Source organism: Aptenodytes forsteri, unplaced genomic scaffold (assembly GCF_000699145.1).
Source record: "Aptenodytes forsteri isolate BGI_AS27 unplaced genomic scaffold, ASM69914v1 Scaffold54, whole genome shotgun sequence".
Classification (NCBI taxonomy): domain Eukaryota; kingdom Metazoa; phylum Chordata; class Aves; order Sphenisciformes; family Spheniscidae; genus Aptenodytes; species Aptenodytes forsteri.
In genome coordinates, this window is record NW_008796044.1 from 15,148,984 (window position 1) to 15,164,682 (window position 15,699).

Below are 15,699 nucleotides of genomic sequence, written 5' to 3' on the forward strand. Positions count from 1 at the left end.
AGCTCAGGCTTAGTTCTGTTATGGGGCAACCAAAATTATATTGCTTTTGTAGCTCTTGTAGCTGAATACTAAGATGACTAGAACGCTGTTACCCAAGAACACGATGGTCGTGACTGTTTTGATAATCTCTCAATTGAAAAATACTTCATTCAATACTAAATTGAAAATACTTCAGCTAACTTAGAAAAGGCTATTCCTGAATCTGAACTGGTTTTATGAGGTCTACAAGAAGAAAGGGAAAGTACACAGGGCCCAAGAGAAGTCAAACTCTGCATGTGCTGTTCTTTCAATAAACGTAGCTGAAGTTTGCTTCTATTCTGAGCAAAACACTCTTAACAAGAGCAACATACTGAGAAGGCACAAAGATTGTCAGCAAAAAAAGACCCCATACTGACACGGACATTTTAATTTTAGTTCCACAACTGACCACATCAATCGTGGTGATAAAGATTATTTGTATTATAAAAATTTGTATTGGTCAGCAGCCCTTGCAAAGCTGACAGTCCCCAGTGAGCTAGCTTCTGCATGATCAAACACACGGAAGTGTTCCCACCCCAAGAAGTTTATGATCTAAATACATTCCAGAATTAAACAACCTGTCAATTGAACTGAATAAGCACAAACAATTCATTCAATCTTGTCAGTGAAGAAACTGGCACAGTTGTAAACTTTAATTTTCATACTGGAAAAATTCTGGGACAGTTTTACATGAAAATTGGAGATTAGAAAGGTGTCTAGGCAAACAAAAAACTACCTGTTTGTTCTGTGAATTACTTATCGTGAGGAGATACAGGGAGTTTATGATGGAAAAAGAAAACACAGCTCACAACATATTTAAATTTATAGCTCAGCATATGGAGAAAAATAGTAGCTATAGAAGATCACTTCATTGGATATTACAGATACTGTCCAAAATATTCCATACATAGAAGGAATGGCACCGCTGTTTTCACAGAAATATTTTATGTCTGTATCCATAGAGTCTGCAGGGAGAAAGCGTGATATAAAATAGTTTCACAGACTAAGAGAATACCCATTTCACTGTGACCTGAAGGTAAATACAGGTTATCTCACAGAGGTAAACATCTCAACATGGGTTCATTTATCTTTTTTTAAAAAAAGAAAAAGGCAGGAATGGCACTGCTGTTTTCACAGAAATATTTTATGTCTGTATCCATAGAGTCTGCAGGGAGAAAGCGTGATATAAAATAGTTTCACAGACTAAGAGAATACCCATTTCACTGTGACCTGAAGGTAAATACAGGTTATCTCACAGAGGTAAACATCTCAACATGGGTTCATTTATCTTTTTTTAAAAAAAGAAAAAGGAAAATGTGATCTTGACTAGATTGGATGGTTGCAATAATCCATTCAGCTCCTTTGGGATAGAGAATACCATATTTTTACTTTATTGATGAAAAACATATTTAGAGTATTTTTCTCTTTATCAACCTTCTGTTCTCTTCCTTGCTCCTGCCTCTCCTTAAAATCAAATATTTTTAAGTTTTGAGTTTGGAGAATGGAATCACAAAACTAATCAATCAGCCTTTACATCCGAGATCTCACCATTCTGAACATTACCACATACGAATCCCAGTGATTGTGCCTGCAGGGCTACCACTGCTTTCTAAAAAGATTACATGGACCAAAAGAAACCACTTTGTTTTGCCCTCTGGCTTTCTATGTGAAACAAGTGTCATGGTGAAATGCTGACAAAATCCTCTCATGTTTTCTAGCTTTGAAAAACTGCAGCACAATGCCATTGTTGGAAGCACACATAGAGTTTTTTTGTTTTGTTGTTTTTTTAAAATAAGCTACGTTACAATACTTACCAAATTTGAGCAGAGAACAGAATTGTTCCCTTCTGAACAGAAATAAGGACCGGGGAAAGGAGAAATCTTATGGACATTTTGTTATATTTACCCTATATATGAATGCATACATAACAGGTTTCAGCTATGCAGGACAATAAAGGTTGAAACTCATCCTTGTGCAGCACGAGACACTACCATCCAGGAGATGTTTTGAAAGTTTAGATGTTTTCCATGCTTTATATATGTCCTACACACTGAATTACACCAACTGTTACAAATTCTTTTCCTGCTTTACTCCTGCACCCTGTATTAGAGCACTATCCAAGGGAACAGAGCAAACTGCTTCCCAAATAAGCTTGCAGCAGCACACGATCACTGAGTGCTCAGCGGATTCTCTGTTTTAAACCAAGCTTTTGCCATCTGTTCCTCTGTTAATTATGAATGCTAGAGATATCCACAACTACATTGCAAGGAAAAAAGTGATTAAAGCACATGGATTCTTTCTACAATGCATCTTAGTTGTTTATCTCAAATTAAAACCAATACCACCCGCCACGCAGCGCACAAGTCACGCAGTAGGAAGACCACGTAAGGGCAGATGTTTATAGCTTCTCACCTGGCGATAAGCCAGCAGAGATTGCTTGGAGTCCAAAACGTATTGTGTATACTCAGCAAGACAATCTTTACAACTGTGCCCAGAATCACACACACGTCTTAAGCGGGGGTTACCAGGAGCTTTCCTCACAAGAACACTTGCTGCCCAGGTCAGGGTCATGCAGGATACCGATCAGCAGCTAACTAACTTTCAGTTGTATATTCTTTAAAGCCCCTCCTACTCTCCTCTCCCTCTAACCCTAACACTGTCATCAACCTACCTTTTTGGAATCCTCTCTGATGAAGCAGAACACATTTTTCCTCACCTACCTCCTTCCCATTCTGCCTGTGTTTATAAATTCATTACCTAGGTACACACACAGACACATGTCATGTTCTTCATTTCCTCTTTCTGCCAGGCGTTTTTCACGAGGAGAGATCTCTGGGCTTCAGAAAAGATTGTTCCAACCATGATTTCTCACCTAATGGAGCATGTCTCCATCTCAGCCATGACTCCTCTGGCTGGATCTGCTAAATTATCCAGCATTTATTTGCCTGTGACACAGATTGTATGTTTTGAGGGGTTTTGTTGTTTGTTTTTTGGTTTTAGTTTTTTTTTTCCCCCCACTTGCTTGCACCTGTAGTTTATCTTTTTAAGGAATGACTGTGGAAAACACATTTATTCCATCACTGTAGTTTCAGTAACTCCTAATTTCAGGAAGCTTCAGCTTTAAAATCAGCCATGCCCTAAGGCTTCAGCTTAGTATCTTATTTTATATCTACATATCTCCTTACTGAGTTCAAATTTTGTAGACAATCTTGCATCACTCTGGATGGAACACATCAACTGCACCATCCCAGATATATCGGTAATGGTTTTGCAATGATGGAGGTAGGTTTCAAAATTGCTTCCTGTTTGCAGCTTCTTTCATTGCTAACAAAAACTACAGCCCTGCTGAGCACACGCCACATCTATCTCTATTTGTACACTGCCCTGCTGTAATAGAATATTGCTCATTCTTGATTACATAGGGCCATATCTTGCCATTAAACTATGGATGGAGTATCTCAACAGAAACTAATGCTAAGGTTCTGCTGTTCCTTAAAAATACTGATAGCAGAATATGGCCCATAAGAAGTTGTTTGGATTCTTTTTTCCTTTATATACAGAGATGGGACTATTTGTGATGGCAGATGTTGCTTTAGAAGTGGAAGTTTCAATATATTTTAAAATGGTTCTAAAATTGTTTATATTATCTTTTTATGAATGCTCAGATGTCCATTTGTACCCATTAAAGTTTCTTGTACTTACGTTCAGTCTTCTTTTCTCTTTTACAAGGCATTGTACCTGGATAGGAAATGCTTACTCGCAATCTCTACCAGCACTATCTCTGAGGGGGGAAAAAAAATTACCTTTCATCTCAGGTTATAAGAAGTTCAACAAGTCACGAAATCTTCGCTCTGCCAATCATTTTAACATTTATTAAGATAAGACACATGCGTAAGACACAAAGCACCTCTTCATGAGAGGAGCCAAAGGTTTTATAGAAAGAAAAGGAGACTGGATATAAAAATAGACATTTGTGTCACATAAGAATCATCATTTCAGTCCATCTTGCCTCGTATTCCAATGAAAATAAACCATTAAGCGTCTTGTTATACCCAACTTAATTTTGTTATACAAGCATGAGGAGGCTAATAAATCCGTGGCCACTGATCTGAATTACTATATACCTCCTTATGGGCAAATATATCTGGTTTACCAGTTTCCTTCATCTTGCAGAACTGCAGTTATATGCACAACTGACAGTTGTGCAGTATTTTTCCAGTTTATATTTATTCTAATTAAATGTGACATGATTTCTTTTTGGATGCTGTTGTCCTGAGTGAACCATAATGTGAAGATTCATGGTTGTTTTTAAGGAATATGGCAGACAGTTCAGTATTTAAATCACTAATTATCCTGTGCCTATAGATATCCTTACTGAAGGCAGCGCTCCAGTGTTCTTTTATGTGAAGAAAATTCTTTTTTAGCCATACGAAACAAGTTTTAAAAAGATGAGTAGATTTAAAATTTCTAAGTCATCAGTTTCACCAGATGTAGCTTCCATTAAAATAAAACAAGATATGGGAAATCTGTTTTGCATAACTTCTCTGCTTTAACAGGAAATACCTAGTCCCCCTCCAATACGGTATCAAACGAGAGGTGTACTTATCTAGCAGTAAATAAATAAATAAAGTCTAGCTATCATCAAAAAGATTGGTTGCCCTGGCTTCACTTAGAAAAAAAAATGGACAAAATTTATCCCTTATATACCTTGAGTGAAGCTTATGTTATCAAACAAGAAATGAATCTGACCCAATAAACACTGCTGTCAGATACTGGCACATATATCCAAAGGAAGAATACAGACCTGTTAAGCTTTGTCTTTCTGTATTCCAACACAGTACATAGCTCAGTAGAAGAGCACTGTCCTGGGACTTCCACGACATAAATTTTGTTGTTAGATCTGGCATTAGTTTGATGGATAACTCTGAACTAGCTTTATCCTCTGCTTCCACACCTGTCTAATCTAGATGTACATCTCTGCATGCCTAACCACATCGGAAAAGTGCTTTGAGACGTAGCAAAGAATGCCACAAAAAGCTTAGGTATTCTTCAACGAGATGAAGGAGTCTTCAGCCGCTCTTGCGCCGTCCAGGACCCCAAGAGCAGGTTCAGCACTGGAAAGCTCCGACCAGGACGGGCTCCGCTGCGCGTACCGCTGCAGATTAACACGCTCAGCAAAACTCCCGTAAGAGCAAGGAGTACAAGTGCTTACAGTATATTAGATATTGGCTCATACACAAATACTGGAAGACTAACAGAGTTCTTCTAAAAGTCAGCGTTCAAAGTACAACAGGCTTGGATAAAATGACCATATCTCAGAACGGTTCTTTTAAGGTATCACTGCTACACAATTGTACGTACCCTAAATTTTTCAGATAAAGGGATTACTGATATGCATCCCCTGAAATAGGAAGGAGAGGAAACATATTGGAATAATATGGAAAGGTAATTACTTCAGCACCTATAAAGTACAGTTTAGTGGAAATATTTTAATTCTGTGTTTTTGAGATGACAGCACAAGAAGAAAATGTGAAACTGGTCATCTCAGCTACAGGGCTGAAAATACAGAGGGAGGTGGAATCACTGTTACTGCATTTCTGCATTCTCTAAAATTGATTTTTATTAATATTTACCAATTGCAATCAAATTCTACCAAGAACCTCAACGTCCCTAGTACACACAGAGACACTGCTCTAAAAACAATGTTTTCCCCTCACTCCCTTGAACAAGCAACTCAGCCTCATTTCTTCTTAATCCTGCAATTATAATTTTCAGCCTCCCTCCTGTTCCATTCTCTAAAATTTAAGCATCCCCCCCACCCAATTCCAGTGGCTGCAGCTGCCTCTACCTCTCTGCCTTGATCTTCTGTTCAGGTTCAAGTTGTCTAACTGCTACAACTTGAAGAGAAAGGGAGAGAGGACAATAGACAAACACTAGAGGAAAACGCTGAAATAAACTTCTGAATAGGCAATGGTACTCAGGGAAGGAAGGGCAAAGACAGAACTCCAAGCTAAAAAGCACATAGAAACTATTCACAGAATACGTTATAAAATTTCATTTGAAATTTCACACACAGCTGAATTTCCTGATTGGACAGTTTCAAAATAACCTGCATAGACAGACAAGTATCACTACCCCTACCATTCCCAGCGTTAGCCAGAATTCAACTGCAAGCCATGATACATTGAAAACTTTTTTGAAAACCAGTCTGAATATAGTTACTGTAACAGTAATTTTTAAGAAAGTATTTTTCTATCTGCCCAGGAGAAAGCAATCAGTGAAGTGGATATATGACACTAAGTTCATTAAGCTAAGATCACAGAATTAATTGATGCCCCCTTGTACCTATTTAATGAGAATGATTTTCTGTTACCCTGGATTACAAACCAAGCTACAGAAGTGACAGATAAAGACCAATCTACTCCCTGCCAAAACCCCTATTCAGTAGCTTAGCAATTTATCTGTAAACTGAATTTTGAATCATATCTTAGCCTTGAAACTCATTAGACATTAGATGTTCAGTCCAAACGTGTAATTCAATTTTAGCTGCCAACCTGCAACAGCAAATCCACCAATGGTAACTGCTGGAGTTATCTACCTGATGACAGACTACTTACACGGAGTTGTTAAGACTTGGTAACTTAGCAGGAGTAAGGCCCTGTGTAAAGCTGAAACAGAGTTAAGTGTTGGAAGTACAGAAATCCCCACTGGCAGCAGCAGCATTACCTTAACTTTGCTCTGTGTCAACTCCACTTTCTTGTTTTGGTTGGAATCTATAAAATGTGTACTTTGTAGACTGTAGGTGTTTGATTTTCAGATAGTTTGATTCCTCCAGGGACTTCAAGAGAGCTGCTTCTATTTATGCTGGCCAGACACCCCATCTTTCAGCCTTTTCCAATTACACAATGTCCTCCAAAAGCCAAAAAGAACTGTTTCATCTAACTGGTCTTTCATGTACAGTTGTCCTTTCTCTAAGAGAACAGGAAGATGAGGAATATGAGAATCAAACTCAGGCCTCACTAAAGTCTTTGAGAATTTGGTCATCAGCTTCAACATAACCAAGACTTCACTACAGCTCTTTTGGATGAATCTCATTTTTGTTTACGCAAGAAAAGAAATAATCAAACAGCCCTTGAATAAACAGATGTTATCTAAAAGAAAAGTTTTCATACCCTAGATGTAATATTTGACCTTCCTTTCCCTCATGAAGTCCTGCCTCTTGTAAAAGCAGGTCAGCTGCCCCACCCCAAATTCAGAGTCTCACGTTTTATACACAAAAAATGCACACATTGTTAAAGATGCGCTGACTGAAATTACATATTTCTAGCCACCTGGTTAAAACCGTAAATATAGAGCAAACAGTAAAAATATCTGAGACAAAAAAAGGCAATAATCTCCCTGATGTTCAAAGCATAGTATCATAACTAAGGTTTAACTTTTGGCCTTGAGAATAATGAGCCTGATTTTCTCAACCCTAATCCCAGACAATTTACCTGAAATAAAACAAGTATTATTTACCCATGGATACTTGAGCCCGATAACAGTGGTTACACTAACAGACATCAGAACTCAGCCTCCTATGACTATTTTCAATCCCCCCATTTTATATTACACTAACATGGTTTGACATGATGCATGGCTCATTTCTGCGGGGGGTTTTCCCCTCTTTCTCTCCTTTTACAGGACTGAGTTTTGACAAATACATAAACAAAATCTATCCCACAACTGTGTACTGGGTTTTGATTTCCTTTTTTTCCACACACCCACCCCCCCCAAAGGTGCTAACATTGCAATACATCAAAACTGGCTCTTGCACTTTTTAATTCATTTTTAACCTCATGCTCATCAAGAAACAAAAGATTTCTCTTTTGTCCTTACAAAGGTGCAGCATGCTCTTCACATCATTATATTTCCTACAGCTCCCGCTGCAACTCTTGAAACATACAGTCTATATCCAGAAATGTAACAGAAGACTCACCTCCCGGGAATCTGACAAAATGACAGTTTAAATTTGAAATAAAGCGAGCCCCTATGGAAAAGAAATCCTATAAAATTGGGAGGGGGGGGCGAGCAGTAGCATCCAAGAATGGTTACTCTAAAAACCTGTAAAACATATTAGTGAAAACTTCAAATCTACAGAATTCCATAGCAGGGATATGATTTGTGACTGCAGTCTACAGAACATTTCTGTAAGGGAGGAAACTATTCAAGTTATAAATTGAAACCTATAATACAGAAACTAACACTCTAATTTTCTACTGACCTATTTAGCTTTGGAGTCTTAGGTAATTCCTAAGGAAGCTGGATAAGTGTCAGTTAATTACAAAAAGCTGGCGCTCTGTACCTTCCAAGTTAATTATTCTGACATAAATGCCATTATTTCTCCCCTTGTCCACTGCAGAAGGAAAGCATCAAGTTTGAGAAGGGCATTTTTAGTAAGTATATCTCTTCTGTTTGTAAGAAGCTATTAATTACATTCGCACAGATTCAGTCTCACGTTTTGCTGTTCTTTTAAACTTCACATAGCTTTGGCAAGTACATCGCAGCTGTACTTTTCAATCACATTTATATTCCAGCCTTGTCCCTCTGTTGAGTAAGGATTGCCCTAATAGACAACCTATGCTAAGAGGGTCTGGGTAGACTTATAAATCACATTTCAACTCTGTTGTACTTCAGTCCACATCCACTGGAATCCATACACACAGCCTTCACCCTCAATTAAATCTCAAGGTGGGCCTGGAATGATAAACTCCTGGGAAGCAAGCCTGAGGTGCCTGTGTCCCATCACATAACCCAGCCACTTTACTGACTGGGTACATCCATTACCTAGCTAGTAGGTATTCTTCAAGTGTGCTGTAACCTTCCTTATGACTATCTTCACTACTACGTAATTAGCACGACCTGAAGGGTTTCTCCAGGAATACGTATTAATCACTGAATCACAGAAAAACCTGTGCTTACGTTTGAGGTGAAGAAAGTAGAAAACGTGATGTTCTGGTAATAAATTGTTGGCAGAAAAACACTTCATTCTGCCTGTAGATCTAAAGACAACATAGAAAAAAAAATGCAATCCCAAACTAAGCACTTCCCCTTAGCATCTAGTGTATCAGGCGGTATCTTGAAATTGGTCGAGTCCTTGGCAGTGAGATCACATCGAAGGCATGTACCTGCCAGGGAAGAGACAGCAGAAAGAACCCCGTCTACACAAAGGGACTGTTAGCTCAAAAATCCCAAAGGATCAGGGCATCCTTGGGTATTGCAGATCAGGTTCCACCACACTAGAAGCTTTGTGGATAGGGAGCAAGACAACCACCTGCAAGGGGCTTTGAACTTAATGAACAGAAAGATGTGATACAAAACTCCAAGGCCTCTAGAGTCCCAAAATCCAGGTTCTTTTATTACAGTTTGCTACATCATAATCTTTTTTGTTAACATATAAGCTACACATTGAAACTGAAGTGCTCATTAAGATAATTTTTTAAAACATAACTGCGGGTGGAGTAATAACCTTATTCCTGAATTTAGGAATAAGGTTATTTTTGTCACCAATTATCTACTTATTTCTTTATATCAACTTCCTGCAAGGCAGCTTTTGCTGTTCCTCTCTCAATAAGCTTTCTGAAGCAAATCTAACTCTTACACAATTAGCTTAATAAGGTTATTTTGTCACCAATTATCTACTTATTTCTTTATATCAACTTCCTGCAAGGCAGCTTTTGCTGTTCCTCTCTCAATAAGCTTTCTGAAGCAAATCTAACTCTTACACAATTAGCTTTGTGTGAGTAAATTAATATAGTATATTATTTTAAAACAGGCTCTTTTCCCCTATGATGCTGGAAGCCCTTTGGCTCACCAACTCCATAAAAATTTGTCTTTCCTACATTTCAGTGATCAGAAGTGCTCACAATATTCCTAATTAAGTATTCTCTCCTATACATTGTACAATTTTATTTCTTCAACAAAACCAGAAATCTTTCATTTTACGTATTCCTGCAATATATTTGCTCTCCTCAGATTAGCATTACTTTCGTTACTTAGAATAACTCTGCAAATCAATAAAAGTACACAGGTTTTCCCTCTCATCTATTTCAAGCTGAGCTGCCAGGACCCAGAATAAATTCGTGTTAGCTCTCCATTCCATGACCTTCTACTTTGTACTTTTAAATTTCATTTCATTTCTATTACTTGAGTTCTCAAGGTCTTCCAATTCCGCCTGCTTGGTATTCCAACCCTTCTCAGTATCGGTCATGTTTTCCAACTCTCTGCTATCAAGTTTCACTACCACACTTCTAATTTTGGGCTAAGCAAATCAAAGAAAGGTAAGTGCAACAAGGGAAAAAGCAGTGCAGAAGTGTGAAGAGCCAGCCCAAAGTACAACAATCCACCAGTGGCAAAGCTGGAACAATACAGGTCCCCCAGTTCCTAGCCCTGTCTTTGCTTTATCACCTAACGCTGCACTTCTGATCAGGTGTGAGGAGAAACTCATAGGCTCAGAAAGGTGATGTACATGAATACCTGACAAAATTGACTCTTCGGTGGATCATCTCAGGGGACGGTAGTCCATGACCAACCTGTGAAATCTCATATCTAATCTACTTATATATAACTATTTGTGCTGCTGATAGTTATATGTTACTACTTATCCACAGTAAGTCTGAGAAATGTATACACACAGATGATGACATTTCATGCCTTGCTTCTTAGGCATGCACAGTCTCAAAGCATCTCCAGGCATATAATGCACGGGGGTTTTAACATGATAGCCTGAACTGAAACTCTGTAAGCAATAAAATTTAGAGAAACAGCTTAGTTAACGCTCAGAACGTGGTCTGGCAGCCTGCCATGCATAAACACGCACTGAAACCAGAGTTCATGCCAAGATTCTTAGCTTTCAGCTTCATAGAAATTCCTTGTATGGTTTATACTAGATCCTCTAACTTCATTTAACTTTTTTCTTCCTTTTTGCAGTTTAATCCATAGCTAGTTGAACTTATTACCTTTTTATATATAAGCATTAATAATGTAATAGACGTAACTCCAAGTAGAAGTAATAGAATTAGTCTGTCCATATAATTTTTATTAAAGACAGGCCTAACACTAAGAGGACACTTATTCTATGCCTTCTCTGCCAAGCCTCTATGAACACAATGAGATGCTGCAGTGTGACCTACTACAATAACGTGTATCGCTCTACACATAATAAATGCTTTCTAAGACTCGTAAGAATTCACTTCACATTCAGGTGTCGAATTTGCGCTGAAGCTCCTCTTAAGCCCACGGATCTCTCTCAACAGATTTGATCGAAAGATCGAGGCCTTAACATCTGTGCTTATAATATCAAAAGGTCTAATTTGACTCTCGTATCCCTGATGTCTACTTTTCCAAGCCTCAAATCTGTACAAAGGAAATAGCTGCAGGTCCTTCCTACAGACTCCACCTTGCTTACTTTTTTCTTTTTCTAATAATAATTATATTGATTTAGTTTTTATTTTTTAGATACTTACTAAACTAGACCTAGTCAGTTACTTAAGTATGTATCAAGCCACATTCAATATATGGATTAGGTGAATAATAAATTCTGTATTACCACAGATCCTGAGCTCTGTCCTTTCTTTTTTACAGCTTCAACACACAGTTGTGAGGAAGAGAAATACTATTATCCCCACCTATAAAATGGGACTTAAGACAGAACTAACATTTTGTCATTGGTCACACAGAAAGCCCAAGGCAGATGAGGAAAAAGGGGTGAAAGACAGACAGGAAAAATCAAGTTCAGATTGTACCGAAAGCTTATTAATACATCAGACATTACACCATTATTGATACTGGACTATGTTGCTTCACAACAGATTGGTCACATTGGTCTTACTATTCATTTACAGGCTCCGCTTGGTTTTAAAAATGGAGCACTTGAATATTCTACATTGTGTTCAAATCATGTGAAAAGATTGTACTGTAAAGTATTGTTTTAAGCAGATCCCTTGACACCTTTTGAAAGAGTTGACAGGTCATCATGTCACACTATTAAATTCAGTCAGACTTAAAAATTTAGCCTGATTATGTGGATGTAATGCAGGCTTTAAATGAGGTGTACTTCTGTGCTCTCTTTTCACAGAAGAGTAATGACTGCTGGGCCATTAAGTGCAACCACCATGCTGTCTTTGCCCAGAAGAAATACAGGTCATACTAAAAAAAACGATCAATAGCTGTCTTCTCAAATCAGGCCATATTGGACCATAGCTCAATAAGGCTGACCAACCAATTGATTTTGAAAAGAATAGCTGAAAAAGTCGAGAGAAGCCCAAGTTAAAATTTTATATTCAATTATATATCATCTGTAAAAAAACCACCCGGTACTGCAACATTGTGACAGATTTATACGCATATATGTGTGCGTAGATGTTTGTGCTGCATGCACGTACAGAGTTTAAAGTGGCCACACCCAAAACAATCAAATCTTAGCTCCATAGGTGCAGTGTTTCCCATACTGTACATAAGGACACAGTTATGTAAATATTTGTGCAATGTTATTTATATAACATGACAAAGTTCAGAAAGCTACTAAAGTTAATTATGATAATTACTGCGACCTTGCTTCTGCTGATTTACAGGGTACGAACTACGCCTTCTGCTCTGTAGTAGCTGTAGTGTCAGTCCCAAGAAGGTTTTAACTGAAACACCACTTCTATACTCCAGCCTCCGGTGCAAAGCCCACATTGAGAACCTCATCCAGTAATGATGTATATATAGTTACAGTATGGGGACGAAGGGAAGATGGGAAGATAGTTTTCCTACAGTTGAACAATTATGAATGAAATGCTAGTCCACCCCATACATAGCAGCTAATACTGTTATGCTGCATCTCACCAGGCAGCCTTTTAACAAATGTTTTAACAATCTATCCCTGACAACACAGCCATGAAGCAAGGACCAGATTTCTTCCAACGACATCTCTGCATGCAAGAAGCGTGCTTTCTCTACTATACCTACTGCATTGGCAGCAACTCTACCTACGCATGTCTTCATCTGTGGACACGGAACCTCTCACAGAAGATTATGATGCACTAAATCACTTTGGTTGAAGACAAGTTAAGAGCTTAATTACATACACAAGCTTTTTATATTGTCTTTTTGGAAAAAGCTTAGTAGGAGATGATTAGTAGTTTGTTAATTTGCCCATAAAAGGTTTTGTGGATAATCATATGCATTCGTAACATGCTAGTTTTGAAGTAATTAAATAGAACCATTAAGACAGCTGGGTAGAAAGATACCTAAACTTTGCAAGAACTTTATACTATTTGCTTTTGCTTGGCAGAGGACTGGTTAAGAGGGGTTTTTTTCCATAAAATGATTCTTCCTTTAGAAAAGAGTTTTGAGGCTTTATGGTTTTTGTTAGCATTTTCAGATGTGAAACCTTAAAACATGAAAGAGGTAATCTTCACGAACATCTTCCACAGGAAGAGGAATAACTTCTTTGACAACTGCACTTGTGAGATTGGGGACCAGAAGTTACAAGGACTCCAGGGCTTAAAAAAAAAAAAAATTAAATAAAAACTTTAAGCTCAAGAAGTGTGATTAATACAAGGCCTCAATTTGGAAGGAGACTGTTGAAAGATGTCCCTTGCTATAAATCTGTCCCTAGTTAAAAGTGTTTTCGGATTAATTTGTCAGTCCTTCATTCAATTTACCATTTTCAAATGCTGCCGAATTCTCACATTGAGTCGGATGTAGAAAATAACAAGTGAAATCCTTAACCTGTTACCCAGGAGACAAACCAGATATTAACAAAGATTCCCTTGGAGCCTGGTAAAAATCTATGAATCCATATTAACTGTAGAATCCCTTTAATAAAATAGCAGTTACTGTACAAGCATAGGCTTTTCCAGACACCTATTATACAAGAACTTCAACAGTCCCAGTAGGTGGATGTCATCACAGTGACTGCACACAAACGTACATTCTGACATATCTGTTGACACCATTGTTAAGGCCATACTTTGTTATATTGAGATTCAGAGCAGCATGGTTTCTCAGACACAGAGATGACCACAACTGCAGAAAAACGTAGAGAATAAGCTAGGTAGAGACAGGTCACATTTAACTGTACTACTTTGAATTCCTCTTTGCAAAGTAAGATGCAATGTTAAGACCACAGAGACAACCGCATAGCATCAAAGTTTAACTTGTTAATATATTATAAAACACCAGAGCTTCCTAAACAAACAAACAAATTCTTACAGGATAGTACTAGCAGAACTGCTAGCCAGCTCTACTCTTCCCTCTCCTAGAGTCACACTGCAGCCACAGTGCACAAATCCCATGCAATAAAGAACGCTTAACCTCAATGTGCTCATGATCAACATTAACAGCAATGTTTCCCTTATCCAGCCTTGGGCAGACTGAAGCGGGGTTCTCTGTGTGTACTCCAAGAAAGCTTTTCCAGCATACAGACAACAGAAGCAAAAGGAGCTCTGTAAATATTACATTTTCCATAAATGCTGCATTTCCCTTTCTCCAGTCATTGACTTAATACACACAACTGCATTCAAACCAGGGGAATTCAAGGATTAATTTTAAGAAAGCGATTTGTTTTGTACAGATACATGTCATAACGCATCTTGAAGCTACTCCTATTTTCCAGACTGAAATTAAAAAAAAGAGTCAAAGCATTGCTTCCTCCAACCCTATACCAGCGTCAAAGATCTCCATGAGCAGAATTGACAATAAAATGTTTTCCACCAAATCTGCAGGCAAAAAAAGCTTCACTGTTTACCACCTTGTGGCTTGAACTGGTAAATATTCCCCTTCTTACACACACAGCATTTCATCATTTTACAGTTAGCTAGCCTCTTAAGCAGCAGGCACAGAAACTTCGCTCAAAGTTCCTCCCCAAAGGAAAATTGAAGACCGTATGCTTTCAGTGAGACTGCCATCGAGCCCAAGCTGCCCCGATCGATGGGGTAATCGGGAATGCCAGGACTGTCTGTCCAGCTCCCGAACAGCTCTGAATATCAGACAAGCAGCAGCCGGTTGCCCAAGCTGCGTCTCTCTTCCACCCACATCTTCTAAAAGCCAGCAGCCACCCACTGAAAGGATGCTACGGCCAAAGGGAACAAACAAGAAGTACGCGGTAAACGAAGAAGTACTTACATCCCGGAATTTGTTCCAGTACTTGTCTTTATCATACTGCGAAACGGTGCTCAGCCATTTGTCGTTGTCCAGGAAATTGCCATGGTTGCTGTTACTCGTGATGATTTCAGGATGCCGGCTCTCCACTTGCAGGAAGCACCAGGCAGCGATTACCAGCACCCCCGACATCTGCAAGGAGAGGAGCGGAGGGGAGCGGAGCGGCGCGGCCAGGCGGCAGCGGGCGCGGAGGGCGCCTTTCTCGGGCGGGAGGGAAGTTTGAGGGGACCCAAGTTCGGGCTCGTCTCCCCTCACGCCCCTCGCCAACTTCTGGCTGCGGAGCTGCCAGGTCCGCTGAGACCCACCCTCCCCGCCCAGCCCGGAGGGGCGGGGAACGGCAACAACAGGAGTAATAATAAAAATGAAACAGGTCACCTGGGGCCGGGCAGAGCCATCAGCCAGGGGAAAATACACCGTTACAAAACCCCAACGAAGCCTCCCGCGGGAGCAGCCAGCGCTGGCTCCGCGAAGTTTGGCTGCCAGGGCGAAGAGGAA

The 15,699-nt window shown here is 39.1% G+C and overlaps 1 protein-coding gene across 1 annotated transcript in view; it reads right to left on the reverse strand.

Annotated features, from left to right (window-relative positions):
• Positions 1-15,336, reverse strand: part of SPOCK1 (SPARC/osteonectin, cwcv and kazal like domains proteoglycan 1) — a 334,606-nt gene extending 319,270 nt beyond the window's left edge. The window contains exon 1 of the mRNA XM_009285903.1: positions 15,169-15,336. Coding sequence (XP_009284178.1) covers positions 15,169-15,336 — 168 coding nt within the window. The remainder of the gene's footprint in view (positions 1-15,168) is intronic.
• Positions 15,337-15,699: the final 363 nt, after the last annotated feature.